Source organism: Sorex araneus, chromosome 6 (assembly GCF_027595985.1).
Source record: "Sorex araneus isolate mSorAra2 chromosome 6, mSorAra2.pri, whole genome shotgun sequence".
Lineage (NCBI taxonomy): Eukaryota > Metazoa > Chordata > Mammalia > Eulipotyphla > Soricidae > Sorex > Sorex araneus.
In genome coordinates, this window is record NC_073307.1 from 166052679 (window position 1) to 166080148 (window position 27470).

The following is a 27470-nucleotide window of genomic DNA, read 5'->3' on the forward strand; positions in this document are numbered from 1 at the left end:
AGACCCACAAGGTCTTTTTGCTCCTATGTCACTTGCATTCCCAGGAATGAATGCAGACAAATAAATTCAAAATGCACAAGATAGTGATAATACTGTAAAGAGAATGAAAGAGGATCATGACAGTGACTGCTGTATACACTGAGGAGTTAGAGAACACCCTCCTGGGGAGGTGACATTTTATATCAAGATATTGAGGAAAGGTATCACTGTATCACTGTCATCCCATTGCTCATCGATTTACTCGAGCGGGCACCAGTAACATCTCCATTGTGAGACTTGTTGTTACTGTTTTTGGCATACTGAATACATCACAGGAAGCTTGCCAGATTCTGCTGTGCGGGCAAGATACTCTCAGTAGCTTGCTGAGCCTCCGAGAGGGGCGGAGGAATCGAACCTGGATAGGCCATGTGCAAGGTAAATGCCCTACCCGCTGTGCTATCACTCCAGCCCATCCCAAAAGAACAGCACCATAATTTCTTTTCTGTTACAAATTAGACAACTGTGGTAAAAAGAAAAAATTTCTAGCCTTTTTAGTAGGTATAACTGATAGTTTATAGTAGGAGCATATAGCCATAAACTTGACTTTTTATTTTTATAAAAGACCTAAGGAAAAAAAGCAAAGAAAATGTGTCTTCAGCAATATAAAATAAATCATTGTAGGACGGTTATAGAGGCAGGCTTGAGGGGTGGTTGGAAAAACGGAGACACTGGTGGAGGGATGGTGACAGTTGTGGTGGGATTGGTGCTGAAATACTGAATGCCTGTAGCAAATCATCATGAACAACTTTGTAAAATGTGGTGTTTTAAATAAAGTGGGAGAAAAAAAAGAAAATGTGTCATAACTGTATGTAACATATGCATAGTGTGATAAAATAACAGAAGCATTTAAACTTTTTAAAAGCATTTCCTGAAGTATATCTTAAACCAAATGGGAGGTTACATGCTGACAAAACACCAAGGATAAGTTCATAGACAAGACAGCTTCAGGGAGCCGCAATGGCGGCTTAGAGGTTCTCTACTCCTCTCAGTGCCTGGGACAGTGGTGCAGGAGTTGGTCATATAGTAAGTGTTGGTTGCTGATATTTTTACTATATACATACATGCATACATACACATATAATGTTTGGGGGCACATCTGACAGTGCTGACAGTGCTCAGGGCTTACTCCTGGCTCTGTGTTCAGGGATCACTCTTGATGGTGCTCAGGGGATCATATGTGGTACCAGGAATTAAACTACATATAAGGCAAGCACCTTACCCACTATGTTATCTTTGACTGTTAATTTTAATTTATTATTATTGTTGTTGTTGTTGTAGTTGTTTGGGGTTTTGGGCCACAAAGTCAGTGCTCAGGTATTACTCCTGACTCCGTGCTCAGGGATCACTCCTGACAGGGATTGGAGACCAAATGGGGTGCTGGAGATTACACCCATCTCAGCTGTATATAAGGCAAACACCCTACCCTCTGTACTATCTCTCTGGTCCAGCTGTTGATTTTAAATTAGGGTAAATTAAACTTCCTGAGTAACTCCAATTTTGACAATCAACACTTAAAGAAACAATTCCCATGCAATTCTTATTAAAACAAGGACTCACTTGTTGTGTAATAAGATTTAACTTTGCTGGTACTGGCAAAAATCTTCCTACTAAAGTAGTCATTGGTTTAGGGACCTCTGTAAGGAAGATAATTAAAATTAACTGATAGCATATATTGTTCTTCTCCCACTTGCACATATTAAAAAGCAAAAAATGATGTTTTGTGGATTTATGTCATGTAAAAGCCACTTAAATTTATCTTAATCCTGTTTGTATTTTCTATTGTATAAAACTTTTTTAGGTTAATGTATTTTATGTGTGAGGCTGTTACCTTAACTTATTACACTCAGTTTCTTCATATTAAAAGCTACTTGAGTTCTCAGGGTAAGTCTATGTGGGAAAAAAAACAAAAAACAAAAAAAACCTGACTAGTGCCCACATCAGGGACTCATTAGCTAGTTGACATTTTCAAAGAAAGCACAGTGACATCTGTTGGACACTGTGTGAACTACTTTGAATTTTTGTGGCATCTCTTCAAGAGGTTACAAAGTTGTTAGGATATAAATACTTATTGGGCGATTTGATACTTAACTGTAACTGATAGAATTGTTAATATTTTTTGTCTAGAGACCTGTGATAAACATTCCTGAGACAATTAAGACCCTGTAAACCTTCTGAGTCTCAGTCAAAGGAGAAAGACGAGTTTCTTAAATCTCATTTACTCCAAGCTTATGAAACATTTTTTGGGGGGAGGGAGGTGAAAGAAAACATCTGACAGTGTTTGGTCACCTCCTGGCAGCATCTGGGGACCACACTTGGGTTTGTGTTCAGGGTCACCGGACTCTGTGTTCAAGGACCAGTCCTGGCAGTGCTTGGAAGACTATGTGGTGCTGAGATTCAAGTCAGAGTGACAGCCACAGCTGCAGGCGAGGTCAGTGCCTTAGCCTTTGTACTACTATCTGACCTGCTTATGCATGCTTGAATGATGCTACCTTAAGACTCAGATCTCCAACTACATTGTAGTCGAAGGCCATGTGGGGGAAGGGAGTTGCGGGCTGAATGAGGGCTAGAGACTGAGCACAGCGGCCACTCAACACCTTTATTGCAAACCACAACAGCTAATTAGAGAGAGAGAACAGAAGGGAATGCCTTGCCACAGTGGCAGGGTGGGGTGGGGGGGAGATGGGATTGGGGAGGGTGGGAGGGATGCTGGGTTTACGGGTGGTGGAGAATGGGCACTGGTGAAGGGATGGGTTCCCGAACTTCGTATGAGGGAAGTATAAGCACAAAAGTGTATAAATCTGTAACTGTACCCTCACGGTGATTCTCTAATTAAAAATAAATAAATTTAAAAAAAAGACTCAGATCTAACAGGGTGCATCTATTTTCTGTTGATACATGATATATTCTGTTACCGTTACTGTTTTTGGCATATTGAATACACCATGGGTAGTTTGTCAGGCTCTGCCATGGGGGCAATATACTCTCGTAGCTTGCCGGGCTCTCCAAGAGGAATGGGGGAATCAAACCCGGGTCGGCCTCGTGCAAGGCGAACACTCTACCCACTGTGCTATAAAACAGTAACAAGAAGTCTCACAATGGAGACGTTACTGGTGCCTGTCTGCTCAAACATGATATATACATGTAGCTTATTAAAAAGGGGAAGTGATTAGGTGACAAGGGACTATATTTGAAGAACATCATATAAAAAATTGTTAATCTAGTCATGAGGACTTATGCTGTATGCAGAAGGAACAGAATCAAGAGAGAAGCTCTCCAAGCTGTTAGAGAGGGTCAGATGAAGACAGAAAATATGAAACTGACACATAGCAAAGGGCTTCTGAAGACCAAAGCCCTAATTCTGCTTCTTCATCACAGAAAAGAAAATATCTTGATGGCATTATATCTGTCTCTGGATAAAAAAGACTTTGGGGATGGAGAGTCCAACTCTTTCTTTATTCCCTGCACTTCAAAGGCCCAGTGAAATGACATCTTGGCAAGGCCAGTGAATCATCTGATAATGTGATTTTCTTGCTAACTCAAGATTTGTGAGTCATCTACAAAGAGATGTCTAGTTTTCAAACAATTAGTGTCAAACTTCTCTAATGATCCTAAAACTGGGTCATCTCATACGTAACCACTCATAAGGCATTTCAGAACAATCAAGTATTTATAGGTCATTTACTACTGTACTAAAGATGTTTCTGAACAGACAAATGTTAGATAAGTGAGCATCATAGTTACTTCAGAACTCATAGTGAATTAGGTTAGAATAATAACAGCTTCGTTTTCACTTTTATTCTACATACAAATTCAAATACATCAACTTATCACTTTACATATAATATGATATATTTTAATAAATTCACTTTGTACCTGACTGTAGATAGTTATTTTGGTCTTGATACTGAGGAACTAAATGAAGTGCTTTTAGTTCTCTTGTGCCAGAATTATCTATACACAGCATTTGTGTACCACCTTTCAATTGACATATCACCTAAAAGTAAAAAAAATCAGATTTCATTTTTAAAGCTATCCAGCAACATAAGCCTAAATAAAGTTAAGAAAACATCTTTAATACAGAATTTAAGTTTTAATGAAAAAATGACAGACTTCTCAATTTCTTACTCTATAGTAACATGATCTGTGGAAATTTTAGAGGTAACAAGGGGGACCTCCAGGAAATATTTTATGTGCTGTATTCAGTGTGCAAATAAAAATTCTTGTTCATATCTTTATTGAAAGTTATCTGGCCACTAAAGTTTAGGGTAAGGAGTGGGTGACACACACCAAAGACTGTTCTCCTGCCCTTACACTCCAGTGTGAAAAGCAAGAGTTAACGCTAATAAATACATTATCTCTCCCGATTTTATTTCTTATCTCTGTAGTGGACCACATATAGAGCATAATCTTTCATTTTATGACAGTTCTTTCCTGCTACATACACATTATTAGTATTTATGGGATTTTTTTAATGGCCACTTATTTTCTACAAGTACAACTTGAAAAATTAATCCAACTACTGAAAATACTAAGAAACCACATCAATTTTCCTACACCTGCCAAGATTGCCTAGCTGGATTCCAACCATAATTCCTAAGCAAACTAGAAGCAACATAAGGATAGTGGTAAATGTCCTTTAAACACTTGGTGGTAGTGAGTGTAATTAACTGTATACACCAAAACTATACATTTTAACAACATTAGAATCATGATACCTAAACTATATTAATTATTTTATTTTGGGGAGGTCACAGCCTGGCTGTCCTCAGTCAGGGCCCATTTCTGGCAGGCTTGGGGGACCATATAGGGTGCTAGCAATCCAACCCAGGTCACCTGCATACAAAGCAAGCACCTTACCCTCCGTACTATCTATATAACCTCTAAAATAATTTTTTTGAAGAAAAGAGAAGCAGTGGTTTGTGAGCAGTCTCTAATTCTCGTGGAAAGCCACAAATACTCAGAGAGACAATGGTTTTGCTTTGGGCTTCCTAGATAGTAAAATTCATATAAACACAAAACATGTGGTACAAATAATAGCATAGATAGATCTCATGGTAAGAAGATTCATATGAACACTCATGTTCAGTGGAAATTTTATTTGTATTTGGGGAAAAGTTTTTTTCTTATGTGGTGCTAAGGATCAAAGATAAGACCTCACATATGTCATCTACTTCTTAGTCACATCCTCAGCATATATCTGGATGATAACCATATACTCACATTTACCATAATCATATACCTTCACACATGCATTAAAAAAAATACACTGGGGGGCTGGAGAGATAGCACAGCGGCTAGGGCGTTTGCCTTGCACGCGGCCAACCCGGGTTCAAATCCCAGCATCCCATATGGTCCCCTGAGCATGGCCACGGGTAATTCCTGAGTGCAGAGCCAGGAGTAACCCCTGTGCATCGCCAGGTGTGACCCAAAAAAGCAAAAAAAAAAAAAAAAAAACACTGGGAGAAATCTCAGGCCTCTATTGCACAACCCTAGGCTCTGCCAACCCCTCAGGGAATGTAGTATCATTACTCAGTAGTCTAATGTCATTTTCTAGAAAGGTTCTCATCCTGCCTCCCCTAGCTCGGATGCCCTGGAAAGTTTGCTCTCAGAACCAAGGGGCCTGAGCAGAACCATAGAGAAGTAAGTGCTGGTGTCTGCCATAGCTATACCCAAATTTGCAAGGATTTTGCTTTTCAAGCATTTCCTAACACTAGAAATGTCTAGCGCCAGGGTTTCCTCAGAATAAAGAGCTTCTGGGGGAAAGGTCATTCTTGGGTTCTTTGTACTCTAAGCTCTTTGCTAAAGGAGTGACTGGGACAAGGACTCCCGGCTCACTTCCTTACAGCCTTCACCACGCTGAGACCTACACCCACAGAACCATGCTCCCATCACCACATGGAGGCATACAGCTTGGTCACTGTCTGTACCTGGACAAGAAGAATTCTATTACTTATTGCAACAGTGGCTATTCTCTCCAACTAACACGCACTGTGCTCGTTTTTGTATTGCTAAGATCAAGAAGAAATGAGAATTATTGATGGGAAAGAAACATTAGAAAGCCTCTCTGTCCTTTTAATAGATAAGACAACCCAAACTACTGATCAAACCAGTAACTGAAACAATAACTGTTGGCCTTGCAACAAGGGCTGAACACAGCATAAAATTAAGACACATTTTCTTTGACATCATTACCATTGGGTTAGAATCTTTCTTGTGAGAGCAGCTGGAAGTGTCTTCTGTTTCTTGGGATGAAGTGAACTTGCAACAATTTTCCTGAGCAAGAGTGTTCTGGAAAGTTGCTTCCTCTGGACTATTACCTGTAATAGTACCACCTACTTCTTTGATTTCAACCTGAAAAAAAATTATAAATTATAATGTGGACATTGGTTTGTGTATGTGTGTGCATGAAACCCAGGGCCTCACACATACACTCTACCACTGAGTCAGATCCCTTGATCTAGAAGTTAAATTTCAGGGGGGAGCACACTGCTAGGACTACTCCTGGTTCATTGGGAATTGCTCTGGAGACATGCTATGCTAGGGACTTAACCTGGGCTTCCTATATACAAAGCTTGTGCTCCAGCTCTTTTGAACTATCTCCACAATTCAGAAGTTATCTTTTTTAAAGAGTGCCTCTCTTACTATTAACAAACACTTGTGTAATGAATGTATATAATTTCTTCAGCCCCATACAACCAATATGTGAAGTAGGTGAAATCAAAGTTTTACAGAAGAGAAACAAAGATACATATGTCAAAGTGAATTGCTAATGAATATTTACTGGTTTTTATTTTTTAATTTTTTTTGGTTTTATATTTTTAAATATCCCACTAAACCTATTCATACTAGGGCCAGAGTAATAGTACAGTGGGTGGAGGGTTTGTCTTGCATGTAGCTGACTCGGGTTCAACAGCAGAGACCCAGGCTCCTGCTTCTGTGGCTTATGATCTTCAAAGTTAGGCTCTGGACAGCTCAACACCAATTCAAAATGCTCTACAAAGACTTCATTTGTAGCTGATTTTTAATTTACTGCAATGACTTACTGGCTCAAGAATGAATGGAATTTCCCAAAGTGAATCCTTTGGGGAACCAGCAATTTTGCTTAGGCTCTTTTAGTTCCTTTCAAAACTGATGTTTCCAATGCAGCTGAACTGTCAGTGGCTCTCCGTAGTCGAGGGTACTTAGCAAAACTGGCAGCAATTTACTATATTACCTACACTTGAGCAATCTATATTATCCACTCTTGAACAATCACTGTTAACAGCTTAACAACTTGGTGTCAAGGCTTGGGAAATACAGCTATTAACTGTGGCAGCTTGCTGTGAATCAAGAGGCCTTATATAACTGAAGGGGGAACCTGTGAAATGTGAACACGGAAAAGTCAATGACACTGTTCCCACTGGTTGCTCTACCCAGGATTAGAATAACTCGTCCCAAACAGGGCTTCTCTGCTACCCACCTGCTACACCCGGGGCCTCTTTCCCAGATGCTCCTGCAGGGGCGGGGGGGGGGGGGGGCGGGCAGGATTTGGACTACCCACCCACAACTCCATTCACCCTTGGGTAGAAATAATACTGATGGGGTATACGAATCCACTGTGGGGGACTGGTTCACCAGGGGTTGTAGACAGGACGTGTGGATGGGGCCCCAGGGTTGAGGCTTGATGTTAGGGCGTGCAGGGTTGGGGCGCGGGCGGGTAGTCCCGTATCTTACTGGGATCACGCGCACGCCGGGGTGCGCGGCGCTGTCGCGGGCCCAGGTGCCCAGGGGCAGCACGGCAGGGCTACGGTGGGGTGTCAGCAGCGACGAGAGAAAATGCACGTTGTAGGAGGGCGGCGGCGGCACCGCGGGCAGCGCAGCATCCTCCAGCGGGTGCAGCTCCGGGAGGCTGGGGAAGTCGGCCAGGGCGCCGTCCTCGTCCGCGCCGTCCCCCAGCAGCTCTACCTTCACCTTGCCCTTGCCGTCGGGGGGCGGCGGAGGGTTGAAGGCGTGTAGCAGCGGCTCCTTGGCGTCGGCGGCGCTCAGGTAGGCGTCCTTGAACACCTGGAACTCATCCTCCTCCTGCTTCACCACCGCCGCCGGCTTCAGCGCCAGCGCGTCGCCCACGAACGGGCCCTCGGCGCCGAACAGGTCCCCCACCATCGCGTCCTCGGGGTCCAGCAGCGGCGCCTCCTCCATGACCACCTGCAGGAAGCCACGTCGGCCTGAGGCTGGGGCGAGCCCGAGGGGGTCCCAGCTGAGGGCTGTGGGGGCGGTTCCTGAGGGGGCCTGGGGTCCCAACTGAGGGCTGTGGGGGCGGTTCCTGAGGGGGCCTGGGGTCCCAACTGAGGGCTGTGGGGGGCGGTTCCTGAGGGGGCCTGGGGTCCCAACTGAGGGCTGTGGGGGTCCCAATTGAGGGCTGTGAGGAGGGGCAGTTCCTGAGGGAACCTGGGGGTCCCAACTGAGGGCTGTGGGGGGAGGTTCCTGAGGGGGCCTGGGGGTCCCAATTGAGGGCTGTGAGGAGGGGCGATTCCTGAAGGGGCCTGGGGGGTCCCAACTGAGGGCTGTGAGGAGGGGCGGTTCCTGAGGGGGCCTGGGGGTCCCAGTTAATGGCTGTGGGGGGCGACTTCTGAGTGGGAATGGGGGTCCGAACTGAGGGCTGTGGGGGCGGTTCCTGAGGGGCACGGGCTGGCTGGCGGTTGTGAGGGGCTCTGCTGAGGGAATGGGAGTCCCCACCCACAGACGAAGGGAATGGGGGTTGCGGGGCGCTACCTGAGGGTGAACGGGGGTCCCTTCCTGAGGGGGAACCGGGGCCGCTGGCTGAGGGGGGCTGTTGGGGGCGCTGCCTAGGGGCTCACGGGGGTTCCCGCTGCTGACTGGGCGGGTTCCGAGGGGTGGGGGTGGAAGCAACCCCGCGGCTCCCGAGGGGCTCACAGGGGCTCCCGCACTCCCGGGGCGCTGACGGGAGGGAAGCCCCGTGGAGAGAGGCCCGCCCTCCCCTCCCCTCCCCTCCCCTCCCTGCCGGTGACGGGGTCCAGGCACCTGCGGGGCGCCCCGTCCTGGCTCCTCAGAGCGACCCGCGGGCCCCTGGAGCATCCAGCGAGCGGCGGTTGGCGGTTGAGGGGGCGTGGCCGGAAGAGGGCGCGGTCATGGGGCGTGGGCGTGGCTTATTGTGGGCGGGGCAAGGTCCGGAGGGCGGGTCCGGGGCTGGTATCAGGCGTGGGAGTTTATGGGACACCCCTGCTTTGTCTGCCGCTGCTGCTGCTGGGTACTGTCCCTCTGGAGTTCTGGGAATCATGTGGGACAGGGATAAGCCCCACGCAGAGGCGAGGCATGCCTTCACACTTTGGATTACCTCTCCTGCCTGACCTTCTTCTCTTTTTTCCCCTTTTATTTCTTTATCTGTTTATTTTGGCTTTTTGGTTACTTCTGGCTCTGCACTCAGGAATGGAATTACTCCTGGAGGTGTTTGGGGGACCATATGGGATGCTGAGGATCGAACCTGCCATGCGCAAGGCAAATGCCCTACCTGCTGTATTATTTATTGCTCCAGCCCCCTGACTTTAGGGGTTTTTTTGTTTTGTTTTGTTTTGTTCTTTTGCTGTTTGGCTCACACCCGGCAGTGCACAGGAGTTAGTTATTCCTGGCTCTGCACTCAGGAGTTACTCCTGGTGGTGCTGGGGGGATGGGGGGGTAAACATATGGGATGCTGGGAATCGAACCTGGGTTGGCCACATGCAAGGTAAACACCCTACCCACTGTGCTGTCGCTCCAGCCCCACTGACCTTAGTTTTTAAAAAATATTTTTGAGGAACCAGGAGCCGCGGCACGAGAAACAGACCCTCCGCGCCTATTGACTGTGATCCTGAGGTCTCCTAACCCATTTTGGCACCAGAGCGGATTCCTGCAGCCATGCATTTTGACTGTGAACTGAGCTACAACCTCGTGCAGCCCGGGGAGGGATATTTTTCCCTCTCCACCCCATTTTTCTGAGCGAAAATGGCGGCAGCGGTAGCAGCCACGTGGTAAGAGCCACCCTCTAAGACCCCTCCACCAGGAGGTAGGACTTTCTTTAGTGACGTAGCCTGTAGGTGGTCCTGGGAGGGGGGGCGTTCCCGGCGCGCCTTCCGCCCAGAGATGAACCGGGAGCCGAGGCACAAGAAACAGACCCTCCTCGCCTATTGACTGTGATCCTGAGGTCTCCTAACCCATTTTGGCACCAGAGCGGATTCTTGCAGCCATCCATTTTGACTGTGAACTGAGCTAAAATATTAAAAACCCAAAACCGCGCGGCCGCGATAGCTAAAGTCTTCACTCTTAGCAATCAAGAGAAATTATTAAATGATGCCTATTCAGCAGGCCTGATTGTTGGGGAAAATTTCCAATCAATAATAGTGAGTTCTGTATGGAAATATGGAATGTACTCAATATATATAGAGAATATATATATTGCCGGGAATATCATTAGCTACTTGGATGGGGGGTGGGGTGGGAGGGGGGTGTATTGGGGTTCTTGGTGGTGGAACGGGTGCACTGGTGAAGGGATGGTGGTTTAATCAGTATTTGACTGTGACTTAAACCTGAAAGCTTTGTATTTTTTTCCTTTTTTTCACGGTGGTTCAATAAATATTTCTTTAAAAAAATATATATTTTTGAGCCACAGGTGGCAGGTATGCTAGAGGCTAGCAAGTGCTAATTCCCACCTGAGATGGTCACCTCAGGCCCTTGGTGCTGGAGCTCCAGCTGTGCAACCAAACAGGGTGTCCCTGGTGAAATGAGAAGCACATGGTCGGCATCCACAGAGCACTGTGAACAGCAATATTATACACTTCGGCACTCAAGAAACCCCTAAGGGACGACTGGAGAGATAGTAGAGGAGTTAAGGCATGCCGCCCCCCAAAAACTCCAAGAAGTTTGCACACTTGAGAATCCTTCAAGACAACTAGGAGTTTCTCATCCAATAAATTGTCCTGAGTCTTTAAACTGACTTTGAAAGACATGATGGGTCGGGCATGTGACTCGGCAGTAATGTGCTAGCTTCACAGGGGCCAGGTGCCAGCTGGATTCCCCCTGACATTGCAAAACATTAAAGAAGGAAATGTAGTCATAATCAAGTTAGGACACTGGCGCTCCTGCTGTACTAACAACCTAATCTGTGTTCCTAGCAACCAGCTCCTTACGAACATTCCGACTAGAAGCCTGCACTGAGTAGACGCCCTGCCGCAGAAGCAGCCTGCTTCCGGGGAGCTGGTGGCTGCAGCTTCCCTGCCGGGCAGGTCGCCCAGAGTGTTTGAGGTCTCTTAAGATGAAAACCAGCAATTTTTCTCTTTAATTATGTGATACCAGAATACTTCCCTGTAACAAGTGGAGCTTCAGACCACTCTAATTCATGATGTATGTGCGTGTAACTGTATGGGGTGACCGTTGCTAGGACCCTCATCTACCGCAACCGAAAAGGGGTGTGTAAAGTGGGCCCACAGATTCTCTCCGACACTCATTGTGTTTTTGTTTTTGTTTTTGTTTTTGGGTCACACCCGGCAATGCACAGGGGTTACTCCTGGCTCTTCACTCAGGAATTACCCCTGGCGGTGCTCAGGGGACCATATGGAATGCTGGGATTAGAACCCGGGTCGGCCGCGTGCAAGGCAAACGCCCTCCCCGCTGTGCTATTGCTCCAGCCCCTCCAACACTCATTGTGAACCCCTCCCTGACCCCCAGCCCAGAGCAGCACCTGACCCACAGGAGTCTCTCAGTCAGTATCTGATCCACTGACACACAGGCCCGATTTCTCCCGGTTCTGTGAGTCTGCCACATGCTCCAGGACTGGCACTGGAGAGCCAGCTGTACCCCACCAGACTCAAAGCCCTGTGGAAGGGGCTCAGGTGGCAAAGTGCCCTCCTTGCAGGTCTGAAGCTACAAACTGAGCCCCCCAAGGACGGCAGGGCGTGGACCCGAGCACTTCTGCTTGAGGTCTCTATCAGAAACAAAATTCGGTGGATGTGATTGAAAACCTGCAAAAGGGAAATTCTACCGAGTAGAGCATTTGTCCTGTGTGTGCAAGGCCCTGGCTTCCATCACAGGCATGTGGAGGACGCCTGAGGTGACCCTGGGCAGACATCTGGCACCAGAAGGAAGCAGCTCAGCGGCAGAGACTGTGGGACTTGGTGGTGTGCCCACGGGACTGTGCAGGAGGGCACAGGTGGCACCCATTGGCACACACGGTCGAATGTGACACGAGTGGCAGGGCCCCTGGAGTTCTGTGCGCTTGCCGAGATGGTGCCAATGAGCCACGGTGTAAGCACAGGGTCTTGCATAGAGTTGGTGCCTTCTAGATCCTTCTAGATCCAAACCCAGGTTGGAACCCGAACTCCACCCAGTTCAATGGGATGGGATTCTACCACATCTAAAAAGTTAGCCAGCCTTCTCCACACATGCACAAAATATCCACACTTCGTACACACACACATGCACTCTATTCACGTACTCTCCTGTCACACACATGTACCCTCAGAGCCACAGGCCTCAGCCTCTCACTTGGATTCCAAGTGCAGGAGTTTAAGGCCTGCGAGATGGCTCAAAAGGCTGAAGCACTTGCTTGGGCCCTGAGATCCCTCCCTGTCACCCCCGGGCCCCCTGAGCACAGCCAAGGGCAGAGCTCCAGGGGCCCCCAGCTGAGGAGACCCAAAACTACAAAGCCAAACCAGGCAGCCAAACTTACCAGCCCAGTTAGAACCTCCTTCCTGTAAGCAAAGAGACGGAAACGGGTGCTGCAGTAGACAGAGATTAATGTTTATTAATGGTAACATTCGTGCTGCACTCTAAGATGTACATCCCAAGGAACGGACGGTATTTACATGCAATGGAGAGTCGAGGGTTACAAGTTCAAACCACAGCTCCGTCAAGACCATGGCTTGTTCCAAATTAAATTAAATACATACTAGCCCTCCCTCTCTCCCGCTGTGGCCGGGTACGAGAGAAACCGCTCTTCTTCCTTTGCGCGAAAAACACAAAGTTGCATTGATGACTGCGGATGAACAGGGGCACGGAAGAAAACACCCGAGCCCGGAGACAAGCCGCGGGCACGCGTGCCGCGTGGCCACGCGCCAACTCACAGTGGACACCCAGCGGACGGTGCCTGGCCTCCGCTCGAGAGGGTTGGCCGGGGGCTCCTCCTTCCTAAATGCCCCCGACAGATGGCAGATGAATTGGGGGTGGGGGGGTGAAATGTTTGTTTTTTTTAAAAAAAAAAACTGGTTTTCTTTTTCCAAGAGCAAAGAAGCCGGTGGCCCGCTCCGGTGAGGCTTCTGTGGCTACGCGGAGGAGCTGTGTCCTACACAAGGGCCTGGCGTCTGTCCACTGGGCGGGCAGGGTGGCCAGCAGGACGGGCAGACACGGGGCAGCCTGGGGCACAGCCAGAGGCTGTGTGGCTTAACGCCCGCAATCCTGCGGCGGGCACCTTGGAACGCTGGACACTGTGTGGGGTGCCGGGCCGGCGCCGGGGTCATTCAGACGCCTCTGGGGAGGGTCGCCCCGCCGGAAGGCGGCTGTGCTCCACCTGGCCCGGTACGGGCAGCGGAAATGGGCCGGGCGGGCACGTGCTCCCCTCCTCTCGGGTCCTGCCCCCTCCCCGCCAAGGCCCAGCTAACGCTCTCCTCGGACAGGTTCTGGACACAGCGTCTTGCTGTCCACTCTCCTTAGTCCCCTCCTGTGCATTCCTACTTCTGTGGCTTCCTAATAGAAGCTGGGAGGGGGGCTGGGAACTCCCCGGGGTGGGACCCCCACCCATCCCCCCAGCCCTACTGGTAGGGCCGTCTCTGTTTTAAGGCACTGGGGTTTTGAAAGACATGCGGGTTCAGTGAAATGAATCGGGGCGTAGTATTCTCCTGTGGCACGGGGACACACACGTGGACCCCCCCCCAGCAGGAGGGGTCTCGGCAGGGCCAGGGAGGGACCCTGGGGGACCCCGCGGTCTCCACAGCTGGTCGTCTTCAGTTAGTCAGTTATGGGCATGTGAGTGGTGAATGGTTAACATCTCTCGCTCTAACCCGGCTGTCCTTGCCACCTCCCGGCCGGCCCCAGCCCTCAGTGGCCGCTGGCCGAGCCGACGGGAGCTACTCTCCAGGCCCGTGTGTGAGAAGTCACAGGCCTGCTAACACCTAAGTGATCACAACAATCTTTTAATCCCTTCACAAATACAAGTGGAATCAAAAATCCCCAGGGAGGGATTAGAGCCTCCCCGAAGCCACAGGCCTGCCCGGGAGGGGCCGCGGATGCGCTGCCCCCCACCCCGGGACGGAGTCCGACAAGAGCACCCCACTTTGGCGAGAAGGAAAACCGCAGCGTCTTGGCGAGGAGGAAGGTTTCGTCCTGCACGGCAGCCCTGGGCTTGGCGGCCACGTCGGGTCGGATTTGGCTCCTCGCCAAGCTCGTCTTCCTTCCGGCCACGGTCCCGAGGGGCCGTTACTTGGTGGAGTTGGGCCCTAAGCTGTAGAGTCCGAGGATGTCCATCATGGCCTGCTTCACGTGCGCCCCAAAGCGGTGCGAGTCCTTGGGAAGCAAAGCAGAGGCACGTGAGCGTGGACGTGGGCACAGCCGCCCACGCCACCTGCTCCACGGGCTCCCGGGGCGGGGCAGGGATGGGGGCACACCCCAGGGGCCCTGGGCCCTGCCTGCCGGGCGCGGCCCAGTGGGGAGAGGGCCTCATGGGAGGGAGGGCTGGGCGCTGGGCCGGGGCACTGGAGCCCCCTGCCTCGTGCCATGCACTCTCATCTCCGCACCCCGCCCCCGTCCCAACGTCCCAGAGCCCGAGTGACTCCCCACTCAGGAACTACGAGAGGAAACCATCGCCTCCAGCCAGACAAGCGTTCTCAGCCATGGAGGGGATTCTGAAACTCCCAGCGAACAAGGATGCGCCCCCACCCCCCGCCCCCACCGTAGGATGAGACCTGAGATGAACAGGGCTTGGCTCACCGTCTCTGGGCAGGAGAACTTGGAAGAGATGTGAAAGTTGATGAGGTTCTCGCCCACGAGGATGTAGGACACCCCGTAACCGTCGTCCGCAACCTGCCGAGAACCCGCGGTGGATCAGCCCCCGGCGAGGGCGTGGGGGGGGCCCTCCCAGCCTAGGGCTCAGGGGGAACCCAGCAGCCTGGGGCCCGTGCTCCCCCACATCCAGGAGCTTGTGCCACGTTTAAAACCCAGGACTGGGGGCCGGAACGATAGCACAGCGGGTAGGGCGTTTGCCTTGCACGCAGCCGACCTGGGTTCGATCCCTGGCATCCCATATGGTCCCCCAAGCACCGCCAGGAGTAATTCCTGAGTGCAAAGCCAGGAGTAACCCCTGAGCATCGCCAGGTGTGACACAAAAAGCAAAAAATAAAAAAATAAATAAATAAATAAATAAAACCCAGGACTGAGGAGGTGGGGGTGGGGACAGGCGCAGGAGAGGAGGGAGGGAGGGCAGGTGGATGACGGCGCCAGCCTCTGGCAGCCATCAGCAGGAACAAGCCTTTCTCTCGTTTTTTCTTCCTTTTCTTTTGGTTTGGATCGACAGCACAGCGGGTAGGGTGTTTGCCTTGCACGCAGCCAACCTGGGTTTGATTCCTCCGTCCCTCTGAGAAAGCCTGGTAAGCTACCGAGAGTCCCCCGCCAGCACGGCAGACAGAGCCTGGCAAGCTCCCCGTGGCGTATTCGATATGCCAAAAACAGTAACAAGTCTCACGATGGAGATATTACTGGTGCCCGCTTGAGCATATCGAAGAACACTGACAGGACGACAATGACAGTGCTACAGTGTTTTGGTTTTGTGATGCTCAGGACTGACTCCTGCCTCTGCCCTCAGGAGTCACTCCTCGTGGTGCTTGAAGGGCCATATGGGATGGCGGGGATCGAACCCGGTGCCATGTGCGAGGCAAACACCTTTCCCGCTATCCTGTTGTTCCAGCCACAGGACCTCCCTCACACCCCACAGTGCTCTCTGGGGCTGGGGGTGGCTCCCTGCAGTGTGGGGGCTTGAACCCGAGCCTCTCCAGGGAAGTCTGTGCTGATGCCTCTGAGGGGTTCCCTGGCCCCCAGGAATGCCTCCAGTTAGGGTGGGCGCCAATAAGAGACCGAACGTGGGGTGCTCGGAAGATGGGGCGCAGCGGGAGCCCTGGGCTGCAGCGCGGTCACTCACAGGCCCAAAGCCCCCTCCGCTGGACACGTATTCCGGGTTATTTTCCAAGTCGAACAGCTCCACCTGCTGCTGCGGCGTCTGGCTGGTGGACAGTCTCCACGGCTCGGACAGAACCTGGTGAGGGACACGAGAAATGACCCCGTGAGAGCGTCCCCCGGCGTCCCCTCTGTCTGCTGGGCCCGTGCACGGGTCCACCACCAGGGGGGAAATCCCCTGACCGAGGGCCAGCACTTCTTGTTAGGGAAGGCGGGGCGGATGAGGCTCCCCACCCCGGAAGCTGACCACACTGCAGGTCACTGGAGGCCAGACTTGGAAACTGAGATCCGGTCAGTTTCGGGTCCAGCCCCGGAACCAGCCACATCTCCGAGTTCGAGCCCTGGTCAGCAACAAGCAAGCAAGACCCCTTCGATGCCCTCAGCACCACCCCCACTAAACTGTATCAAACACAAAAAGCTGGAGAGAGAGGACAGGGGGCAGGGCGCTTGCCTCGCAGACAGCTGACCCAGGCTCCATCCCCCGCACCCCATACATGACCCCCGCCCCCCCCCCCCCCCCGCCGAGCCTGTCAGGAGTGATCCCTGAGCACCACGCCTGGTGTGGTCCCCAAAACAAAAACAAGAAGGCAAGGAGGCAGGAAGTGGCTGGGACAGACGGTGTGAAGGTGTGAATGTGGGGGGCGGGGGCAGGGTCTGGGTTTGCTCCCCGGCTCTTCGGGGTCCCCCGCGTGGTCTGCTGTGCTCGGTGCCCATGACTGCTGGACTGTTTCAGCTCAAGGCTGGTAGCCCGGGGACCCGGAGCCGTGCAAAGGAGCACTCTCCAGGGGGAGCACTGCGGGCCCGGCAGGGTAGGGGTGGGGCTGCCCAACACCCGCTTATCCTCACTGGACTCACAGAACGGGGGCGGGGGACCCCCGAAGGAAGGGCGGCTCACCTCCTTGAGGAAAGGGGACTCGACGGCGAGATACTTGGACACCACGTAGAGGCAGAAGAGGTGGCGGTCGATCCCGGAGCCCGTCATGGCCAGGCGGTAGAGCAGCTGGTGCTTCTCCGAGGCCAGTTTGAACAGGCAGCGCCTCTGCTCCAGCTAAAGGACAGGCGGGTCAGCCATGCCCGGGCAAAGGGGCCCGTGGGGGGGGGAAGGCGGAGGGCCACTCTGGGGCCCGGCCACGTGATGGAGCCAGAGCCGGGGTCCCATCCGCAGGCAGGAAACGCCTCCACACGGCCCACACAGTCTCGGGCCACCGCCGGGCCAGGCGGACCCACAGGGTGAGGGGACACAGCCGTAGGCCCCACTGTGAGGCGCTGACCCTTGACCCCCTTCAGGAGTGGCTCTGACGGGGCCTCAGCAGCAGCTCGTGGTGCCCACAGGTTTCTCTGCATAGACATCAAGACCGTCCCTGACAGCCCGGGCACAGCTGGGCCCTGCCCGCACACCAGTGAGTGGGGCACCAGCCCCCCATTTTCAGCTGCGTCTCTGATCCTACCCCCAGATGGGACTCAACATCCCCAGCCCCCCACGTGCCTCCGTCGGCCGAGCTGGGATTGCTGGGCAGGCTCTGAGTGGGACCCAATGGCCACCCCCTCATCTCTGGGGACGCAAGCGAGAGACCCTCACCTCTCGCTCCCTTGGGCTGGAGCGAGAGCACAGCAGGGAAGCGTCTGCCTTGCATGCAGCAGACACAGTTCACTTCCCAGCATCCCATACGATTCCTGGAACCCTGCCAGCAGTAATTCTTGAACTCAGAGCCAGGAAGAAGCCCTGAGCATCACGAGTGTGGCCCCAAACAAAAACAAACAAAAAAAAAAAAAAAAAGAAAGGGGCAGAGCCAGAGGTGATGCTGACAAAGACCGCTGATGGGAGGGTCTCGGGCACAGGGTTGCACATGGGTGGCCCCAGGTTCTGTCCCCAGCATGAAAAACGACGCTTGCTCATGAATGCAGACGTTCCAGACGAGCCACGTCAAACCATTCCCTGACTGACCCTTTCACTGTCCATGCTCTGACCCCCCTCAGGCTGGTCACTGCTCTCCTGGTCTCTCCTTCCTATGACCTGACAGTCGCCTGAGGACATCCCTCAGCTGGGCTGCAGGGCTCCCAGGCAGGGTGTGGGGGGCTAGAGTCTGCTCGGAGGTGACCCCCTGCTCCCACAAGCCTATCCCCACACCCAGAGCCCTGCTCAATGCCCCGTGCCACGGCTGCCCGCTGTGGTTAGGTTCCCCCCCTCACCCTGCACCTGTGAGCAGAGGGCAGGAGGGAGGAGGAGCCAAGGGGCAGGCAGGAGGCGGGGCCTGGGAGAAGGGGGCGGGACCCGGGCAAAGGGGCGGGGCAGAAGGGGTGGGGCCCAGATGACAGGAAGGGACCCAGGAGAAGAGGTGGGGCCGGGAGAAGGGGTGGGGCCCCTGCAGGAAGGGAAAAGGGGTGGGTACCAGTAGAAAGGGGTGTGGCCTGTTACCTAGGGGCGGGGCCAGGAGAAGGGCCGGGGAGGGTGGTCCCGGGAGAAGGGGGCGCCTAGGGCCCAATTACCGTCTTGGCAGGGTCCATCATGGCCAGCACGAAGGCGCAGGACTCGCTGGTGCAGGAGCGCACGGTCTCCGTCCGCCCCTCTCGGAAGAGCCGCGTCATGGACGCCTCGTAGGTCAGGCAGAATTTGCCCATGTCCTGGGGGGACAGGGGGTGTCAGTACCCGGCAGGCTGGCTCCATCGCCCACACCGCGGTGCGGCCCCGCCAGCTCCTGAGTCACCGCCCGGCTCTGCTGGGGCAGGGGTGTGGCAGGCGGGGAGCAGGGGGTTAGCAAGGGCGGGCTGCGTTCCCAGGGGCGCCTTCCTGTCCTGCACGCCCCCGCCATCACTCAGGGGACAGAGGTGGGGCCTGAGGGGGCAAGTGGCAGCTTGTGAAGCAGACAACATCCCTCGGGGCATCCGGGGCCTTTGGGTGCCTGGCACAGGCCCCAGTGACCTCGGGTGACAGGGACACCCAGAGACAAGGTGTGCCTGAGAAATTGGGGGAGCGGACTCTCCCCAGCTGGGCTCTGGTAGTGGACAGTGGTCACCAGCCACTCCCTCTGGCACGCTGAAAGTCCCCACTGGTGACCTGAGGGCACCCCCACTCACAGCACCCCTCTCCTGACCCCACATGCTCAGCCTCCCTTGAGGCCCAAGGGCCCAAGGGCCATTCTATTCTGGGGTGGGGGGCCCAGACTGTCACCGAACAGCCCTCCTGGGCTAGGGAGGAGGCTCCACGGGTGGAGCACGCGCGGACGGTTTGATCCATCCCCCGCCTGAAAGCCCAGGAGGTGCAAGATCAAACAGAACTGAGATCAAACAGACTATTGTGCTATGATGCTCAAGGCCAAGGCCAAGACGAGTTTAACCCTCAAGTTCCCTCTGGAGCTGGGGGGTGGAGGGAGGGAAGGGACCAGGGGGACATCACCGGGCGTTTTAGTCATTCCACAGAAGTTAAATGGGGATCCAGGATGCAGCTCTTCCACGCCAAACCTTTATCACCGTGCGAGTGGTCAGCAGGGCCATGCACGCCGCCCCTCCACTCGGACACCCCGCCCACCCCCATGCACAAACCCCTCCCTGCAAGCTGGGCCACGCCTGCAGCCTCACTTAACCTGCCACAAGCCGCCGCCGTTGCCAGCACATGGCCCGTATCTAAGGAGCAGAATCAGAGACGGAGGCTGAGGGCAAGGTCACAGAGGGCAGGGGACAGGGGCTCACAGAGGGAGGGAAGGAGGGAGGGACAGAGAGAGGGAGGGAAGCTGTGAGAGAAGGGGGGAGGGGGGAGAGAGAGAGAGAGAGAGCACCAAGGCAGGTGGCAGCAGCCAACTACACACCCTAAGCCACCAGGTGCTGCACCTTTGGGGGCGCCCGTTCCTCTGTGGCTCACGTGTTCCTGGCCCCGGGGCCACGGGAGCAAGTGAGATCTCTGCTCTCACAGAGCCAACGGGAGCTCGCTGGCTCAGTGGGCGGGAGCACATCCAAGCAGGCGGGGCCCCGGGGTCCACCCGCAGGAACCAGCCAACGTTCTGACAGGTGATGCGCCAACCCTCACGGGGCTTGCATGGGGCAGTGGGAGCCGTCCACGCCCAGAGGACGCTGTCCACGCCCAGTGGGAGATGTCAGGTTCAGCAGACTCCTCGGGGCTCTCTCAGGAGCGGGCAGGGGTCCCGGGGCACGGAGCCAGTTTAGCTCTACGCAACTCGGCGCTGCGGGCACCTTGGTCCCTGCACCTGGGGGACGGGACGTTAATTCTTGGACAGAAACTGACATTACTGGGTTTCCAAGAACACTTGGCGGTCTGGACACTCCGGGAACCCGGAGCCGCTGGCTGAGCCTCTGAACGGACCCTTGGGGCTATTTCACCACCAGACACCAGAAAGCCCGGCAGGACGGAGGGGACGGGGCCGCTGCCCACACCCACACGTGGGGCTCCAGGGCCGCCCCAGACCCGCACAGCCCACATGGCAACACGACACATGCGTGGAAGGGGCCCGAGGCCTGCAATTTCCCTCCACCCATCCCCGCCATCACGTTACGAGGAGCCCCTGGTGCCCTGGGACCTCGAGGCATCCTGAGTGCCTCAAGCCGCAACCCCCCCCCCCGGAAGCACACAGGACCCCTGGGCTGAATCGGAACCCGCGGCGGCTTCTAGCGGGCAGCAAGGACCTGCAGGGGCCTGCCCAGGGCGACAATCAGGACCCAGAACGAGCGCAGGTGCTCTTGATTCTGTCACTGTCACTGTTCACTGTCATCCCGTTGCTCATGGATTTGTTTGAGCGGGCACCAGTAACGTCTCTCATTGAGAGACTTATTGTTACTGTTTCTGGCATATCCAATATGCACGGGTAGCTTGCCAGGCCCTGCTGTGCGGGCTCCATACTCTCAGTAGCTTGCCAGGCTCTCCGAGAGGGGCGGAGGAATCGAACTCGGGTCAGCCGAGTGAAAGGCGAAAGCCCAGCCGCTGTGCTATCGCTCCAGCCCCCGCTCTTGATTTATTTTGGTTTATTCGGGGCCGCTATCAACGGTGCCCGGGGGGCCCCTATGTGGTGCCAGGGACTGCCCGGGTCAGCATGGGCCAACCACTGCTGTAAGCCCTGGACTATCTCTCTGCCCCCCCACCTCCACGTAGAGTCTTTGTTTTTTGAGGGGTGGGGCACACTCAACAGTGCTCAGGGATCACTCCTGATGGGCTCAGGGACCCTCCGGGGTGCTGAGAATCAGACCTGGGTCAGTCACATGCAAGGCAAGCGTCTGACCCACTGGATGACCTCTCCAGCCCGCCCCGATGCAGCCCTACCCCCCCACACACACCCAACGATGCTCACGGGTTACTCCTGGCTTTACACTCAAGGATCACTCCTGGTGACACTCAGGCACCACACGGGATGCTGGGGACCGAGGCCAGGTCGGCTGGGCACAGGGCAAGCGCCTCCTTGCTGTACTACGGCTCCAGCCTGCCTGATGGAGTCTTAATAGCTCCCTTTAACCAACGCACCTCTCCTGCTCCGAGCCGCCCATCCAGGCCTTCAGGTATGGGACACGTGTGCTCTGTGGCTAAGCCTCACTCCTGGCCCCACCCTGCAATGGTTTAACAGGCCCAGTGAAAAATCAGTGTGGTGGCCAATGATGAAATGCTGGCGGTTTCCATCAGAGGACAAAGACTGGACGCAAGTTTGAAGAGATCCGAGAGGGAAGAGAATCGACACACAGCAAATCACCCTGCACTTCAGACAAGCACCTGATTCCTTAAGACAGTGGGGAAAGTGTGGGGCACAGAGTGCGGACGGCGTCACACACAGGAGGCCAACAGCCATGACGGACATGGACACGGGAGGCCGAGGACCCTCTCTGGGAACACGCGCTTGTCAGTTACCTCGGGGATTGTGAGACGGCGCCCCCTGCTGGTCTATGCGACAACGGCAACGGATGGGAAACCGCATAGTCGAGGGCAGGGAGAAGGGGCGAGGTCACGGCTTGGCCCCCAGCAACAGAGGCGCCCACACCTCCCTGCTTCCCCTCTACTCTGCTACCCCCTGCTCCCCGCGCGCTGGCCTCTGCTCTGCACACAGCGTCTGAGGAGGGGCGGTCACTGGCCCCGCCCCAGTTCCTTGGCTTTGCTCCTTACTTGCCCCCGAGGACGCACAGCACTGGCCCTGCCCTCGACTCGGCTCCCTAAACACGAAGCACCCGGCGAAGGGGCGGCAGGTGGCGAAACGTCCCCCTTGCCGGTAGCTGGGCAGTATTCCCTCCCGCGTGCAGGCCACGACTTCTGTGTCCTCTCACCCATCCTTGGACACTCGGGCTGTTTCCAGACCCTGGCTGTTACTAACGGCACTGAGTGAGCACTGTGCAGCGAGTAGCCTGTCAGGTTTATGTCTCTGTGCATCCCCGACAGATGCCCAGGAGCGGAACGGGAACCTTCTGGTCATTGTAGGTTTTGCTCAGCGCTTACTCCCGGCTCCGTGCTCAGGCTCACTCCTGGCAGGGCGTGGATGCGGAGGGTGGAGCCAGGTCAGCCACGGGCGAGGCGGGTACCTTGGCCACCGTCCCACCCCCCAGCCCATATTCGCTTCCTGCCCAACAACTGTCTTATGAAAGCGTCCGCAGACGTCACCCAAGGGTCACGCATGTTTTGTTTTGTTTTGTTTTTTTTTTTGCTTTTTGGGTCACACCTGGCGATGCACAGGAGTTACTCCTGGCTCATGCACTCAGGAATTACTCCTGGTGGTGCTCAGGGGACTATATGGGATGCTGGGATTTGAACCCGGGTCGGCCGCGTGCAAGGCAAACGCCCTACCCACTGTGCTATCTCTCCAGCCCCAAGGGTCACACGTGTTTAACGTATAAAACTTCTTTCAGAGTTCAACCCCTTCGTGCCGGCTGCCTGGGGGTCTGCTTCAGCCCTCACTGGGGGGGGGGCCCGAGTTCCCCCTCGCGCCCACTCCGGGGCTCCCCGGGCTCTCAGTCCCGGCAGCGTGTCCTGGGGAGGCAGTTCCACAGCCCACGGACACGCCTCAGCGAGGGCACGGCGGCTGGCTCCTGCGAGCGGCCCCTGGTGTGGGCCCCGTGACCCAGGGGCTCTGAGTGGGGGCAGGCAGCCGCTCCCTGGTCTGCTGGGACCTTGGTCGCCGCCTGGGGCTTCTCTCCGGGAACCCCCCCTCTTGGCTGGAGCCACTGTCCCGCCCGGTGGCTGCTTCCAGCACCGTGTCCTCAACCCCCGCCCCGCGACGGGAGGGACACACACGGCCTCTTTCTACACCCGCCCCACCTGCCACAGCGTGAAGGGGCCCAGAGAGGAGACGGGGCTTGGGGGACCCTCCTGTCCGGAGCCTCTCCAGGGGCTGCACACCCCTTCTACTGAAAGAGATGGCCAGAGGGCCAGAGCGATAGCACAGCGGGGAGGGCGTCTGCCTTGCACGCGGCTGACCCGGGTTCAATCCCCAGCATCTCAGACGGTCCCCGAGCACCGCCAGGGGTGATTCCTGAGTGCAGAGCCAGGAGGAACCCCTGTGCATCGCCGGGTGTGACCCAAAAACAAACCAAAAAAAAAAAAAAAGAGAGATGCTAAGATCCTCCGCCCTCCGTGCTCCTGCGTGCGGGTGCCAAGACACGCCACAGGTCTGGGGCACACACTCCCCGTGAGGACCCCACTCCCAGGAAAGCCACCTCCGCCCCGCCCACCTTGTAGTGCGCCAGCTGCAGGGCCAGCTGCACGAAGGCGTCGGGGCTGGTCCGGCACTTCTTGATGAGGCCCTTCCCGAAGGCGTCGAAGGGGAAGGAGTGGAAGTCCACGTCGTTGGCCAGCACGGTGGCGCTGCTCAGGGCCGTCTCGATGACCTCTTGGCACTGAGAAAGGGACAGAGGGGTCTTTACTAACGATGTCCGGGCAACCACAGGGGTGCCCTTCCCGGGCTGTCCAGGAGCTGCCGGGGGCAGCCCTGGGGGCCCCGGTCCCCGGAAGGACTGTGGGGGCTGCAAGTGGAAGGGACGCGAGAGGACTCGGGGCTCCCAGCTTCCCGGGGGACCCTGCTGGCACGGGGTTCTATGAGGCGGTTGGACGTGTGGGGGGGGCAGAAAGTGTCGCCAGGCCCGCTGCACGCCATTCACAGGGAGAAACAGCGCGAGCTGCCGGGTGCCTCACCTCCTCCGGGATGTCCCACTGCAGCCGGGTGGGCTGCGGGAGGCTCGGGTTGACGTCGCCTTTGCAGTGACCGTCCTCCGTGTACCCCAGCTGGAAGCAGTCTGTGGACATGACGTACTGCGGGAGACAGAGGGAACGTCTCAGGAGCCCCCGGGCCACAGGGCCCAAGTTTGAGCCCCGGGATTGCGTGTTCTCGGCACCCAACGCCAAGGGGCCCGGGCCGCACCCCACCACAGAGACAAGCAGGGTCAGGAGCGCCCAGGGCCCGTCAGCACCACTGACCACCCCACACTAGGGTGTCAGTGCACACCCGCCCCGAACCCCGAACCCTCGGGCCCGCAGAGACTGGGGGTCAGGGTGGAGCCTTGGGGCCCAGGGCCCAGGTTCGGTCCCCAGAACCCCCAGGTTCAAGGCCCGCCCAGAGCATCTGAGGGAGCCGTGAGTCCTGCCGTGTGCCAGGCCCCCTGGGTGCCACTGCTAACCCCGGTTCCCACGCTCAGGACAGCAGGATCGGGGGCTGGGGGGCGTCTCTCCTCACTGGGGTCCACCCGACGCCTCTGTCAACAGCACTGACCACGTGTCCAAGCACCGAACCCCACCAGGCGGGACTCCGGCCCTGCCCCGCGTTCACGCAGTACCGGGTGCCCGCCACTCCCGCCCCTCTGCTGAAGGGCAGTGAAGGGGCCTGTCAGTGCCCCCCGAGGCGAGCCAGCAAACAAAACGAGGACGAAGGGATGGAAGGAAGCAGGGAGGGCGGCCGGAGAAGCCGAGGAGACCCGGGGTTCCCTCACCCGGGCCCAGGGGCCGAGGCAGGAAGCAGAAGTGGTCACCAGGGCTGGGGGGCTTCTGAGGGGTAATGAAACTGTCCCGGGATTAACAGTGCTGGGGGTCGCAGGGGCGCTGGCGAAATACCACTCAGAGGCTTAAGGTGATGGAATGAGAGCTGCATGCCCCCAAAGGGAAAAACACACACACAGCTACACACATACACACATCGACACGCACATTCACACACACACACACTCACACTCATACTCACACCACACACATTAACACATACATATGCAAACATACACACATTCACACATACATTCACATACATAATAAATATATACACACACTCACACATACATTCACACACTCACATTTATTCACATTCAACTCATTCGCATCACATATATTCACACATACATTCACATACATATACACATACACACATTCACACACACACATCACACACATTCACACACACCTACATCCACACGCACATTCACACACATTCACTCATTCACACACATTAACTCATATTCACATCACACACATTCACATATACAAACACACACACACATTCACACCTTCACACACACATTCAGAAGGAGGCTGGGAGGGAAGGCCAGCCTCAGGGAGTTCACTGCTGTGGGGAAGGAGAAAAATAAGCAAGGGCAGATGGTGAGGCGGTGGTGTTGGGGGGAGGGAGAGCCGGAGGGGGGCTTGACCCCTGGCACAGTCTCTTTTAACTTGCCCCTGACCTCAGAGACAGCAGCCCCCCCCCCCCGTGTGTGTGTGTGTGTGTGTGTGTGTGTGTGTGTGTGTGTGTGTGTGTGTGTGTGTGTGTGTGTGTGTGTGTGTGTGTGTGTGTGTGTGCGCGCGCGCGTGCTCCGGTGTCAGTGGGGCAGGAAGTGACTTCACGGCACTTCTCGATGGTCGCCCTGGTGGGGTGTTAACACACCCTTCACCCCGCCTCGGCCTGAGAAGCCGGGGCCATCCGAGACAGGGTCCCTCCAGGGCAGGCGCCTGCCCGTGCCCGGCCTGGCTCAGGCGGGGCCGCTGCCTCGGAGAGAGCCCGGGACAGGACAGGCCGGGCCAGCGGCTCTGCACAAAGGGGCTGCGTCATGCGGAAACGCCGAGGGAGCTTTGCTGTGCCGCCTTATCAGCGGAAAGGGCTTTGTCGGCCCCTGCGGGAAGGAGCTGACCCCGGGGAGAGGTCGCCCGCCCGCTCCTTCCGGGACTTTCCCCACCTGCAACACCTCCAGGGCCAGAAGTTTTGCAAGACCCTAGCAGAAGGGCAGGCGGGAGCAAGGGCTCAACGGGAACAGCGGGGTCCCATCTCCAGCACCCCCACAGCCCGAGCCCGCCGGGAGTGATCCCTGAGTGCAGAGCCAGATACTCCTGAGCACTGCCAGGCGCGGCCCAAAAACCAAACAAAAAGAAAAGTCAAGACAAAGAACAGACCGCTGAGTGGTCTGAGCCCCGTCCTAACCCGGGCTTGGGGAGCGGGCAAGGGACTCTCCCCCTCAGAAGTGACTCTGCAAGAAAGCCAGGCATCCTGCCTGCAGGAGGAGGCACATACTGGCCGGAAGCAAGGTCCATTCCAGAAGCAACACGGGCACACAAGCTGACACCAGAAGGGTCGAGGCCCCAAACCTGTGAAAACCACAGACGCCCAGCATGGCCAGAAGCTCCTGAGAGCAAGAGAAAACCCTCTGGGGTCAAGGCCACGCGCAGAACCCCAGACTGGAGAGATTTCTTTCCCCGAGAACGTTAACAGAAGAATTCAGCGTTTCGTTCTGATATTTTCATATCACACATGAAACAGTTTAAAGGGAATAAGGAAAACCAGGGCCGGAGCACATGAGCACCCGGGCTGGAGCACGCGCCCTGCAGGCGGAGGGTTCGGCTCTGACCCCAGGCCCCTAAGCAAACAGATACATTGGTTTTAAACGTCGGTGGGTCAAGCCCCAGGGTGGTCAACTCTGGGTAATGAGGACGTGGGACTTGGCCCCCTGTAGCCCGTGGAAAAATCTGAAGAACCGGATGTGGCTCTGGTGACCCCTAGACCAAGCCCCGGCCCTGGGGTGCCACAGCAACGTAAACAAGAAGAAACTCCGGGAGCACAGCGAGAGGGGAGGGGGGCCGTGCGCGTCCAGAGTCGGGGTTCTGCCCCCAAGTCTCGGCCCCTGCTGCCACGAGCTGGTCTCCCAGCCAGCATCGGCGCACCCGAAGGAAGAAGCCCCAGACCCGAGACCCGAGGCTCCCCTGCTGAGGGGGCGCACCTGGGGGACGCCTGGCGTCGCTCTCACTGGGTGGGCACAGGGGCAACACCCGGCTCCGCCGGAGCTTGGATGTGCAGCTG

General features: G+C 55.4%; 2 protein-coding genes across 2 annotated transcripts in view; both read right to left on the reverse strand.

The window, feature by feature from the left end:
- TESMIN (testis expressed metallothionein like protein) overlaps nucleotides 1–8217 on the reverse strand; it is a 39424-nt gene extending 31207 nt beyond the window's left edge. Inside the window, exons 1-4 of the mRNA XM_004618573.3 lie at nucleotides 7753–8217; nucleotides 6232–6390; nucleotides 3913–4033; nucleotides 1597–1673 (exon numbers count right to left, since the gene is read on the reverse strand). Coding sequence (XP_004618630.3) covers nucleotides 1597–1673; nucleotides 3913–4033; nucleotides 6232–6390; nucleotides 7753–8217 — 822 coding nt within the window. The remainder of the gene's footprint in view (nucleotides 1–1596; nucleotides 1674–3912; nucleotides 4034–6231; nucleotides 6391–7752) is intronic.
- Nucleotides 8218–12786: 4569 nt separating this feature from the next.
- The window catches only part of CPT1A (carnitine palmitoyltransferase 1A), a 47094-nt gene continuing 32410 nt past the window's right edge, over nucleotides 12787–27470 (reverse strand). Inside the window, exons 13-19 of the mRNA XM_055144120.1 lie at nucleotides 24338–24454; nucleotides 23878–24042; nucleotides 18715–18849; nucleotides 17123–17275; nucleotides 16193–16306; nucleotides 14989–15081; nucleotides 12787–14565 (exon numbers count right to left, since the gene is read on the reverse strand). Of these exons, the coding sequence (XP_055000095.1) occupies nucleotides 14479–14565; nucleotides 14989–15081; nucleotides 16193–16306; nucleotides 17123–17275; nucleotides 18715–18849; nucleotides 23878–24042; nucleotides 24338–24454 (864 nt within the window). The 3' untranslated portion in view covers nucleotides 12787–14478. The remainder of the gene's footprint in view (nucleotides 14566–14988; nucleotides 15082–16192; nucleotides 16307–17122; nucleotides 17276–18714; nucleotides 18850–23877; nucleotides 24043–24337; nucleotides 24455–27470) is intronic.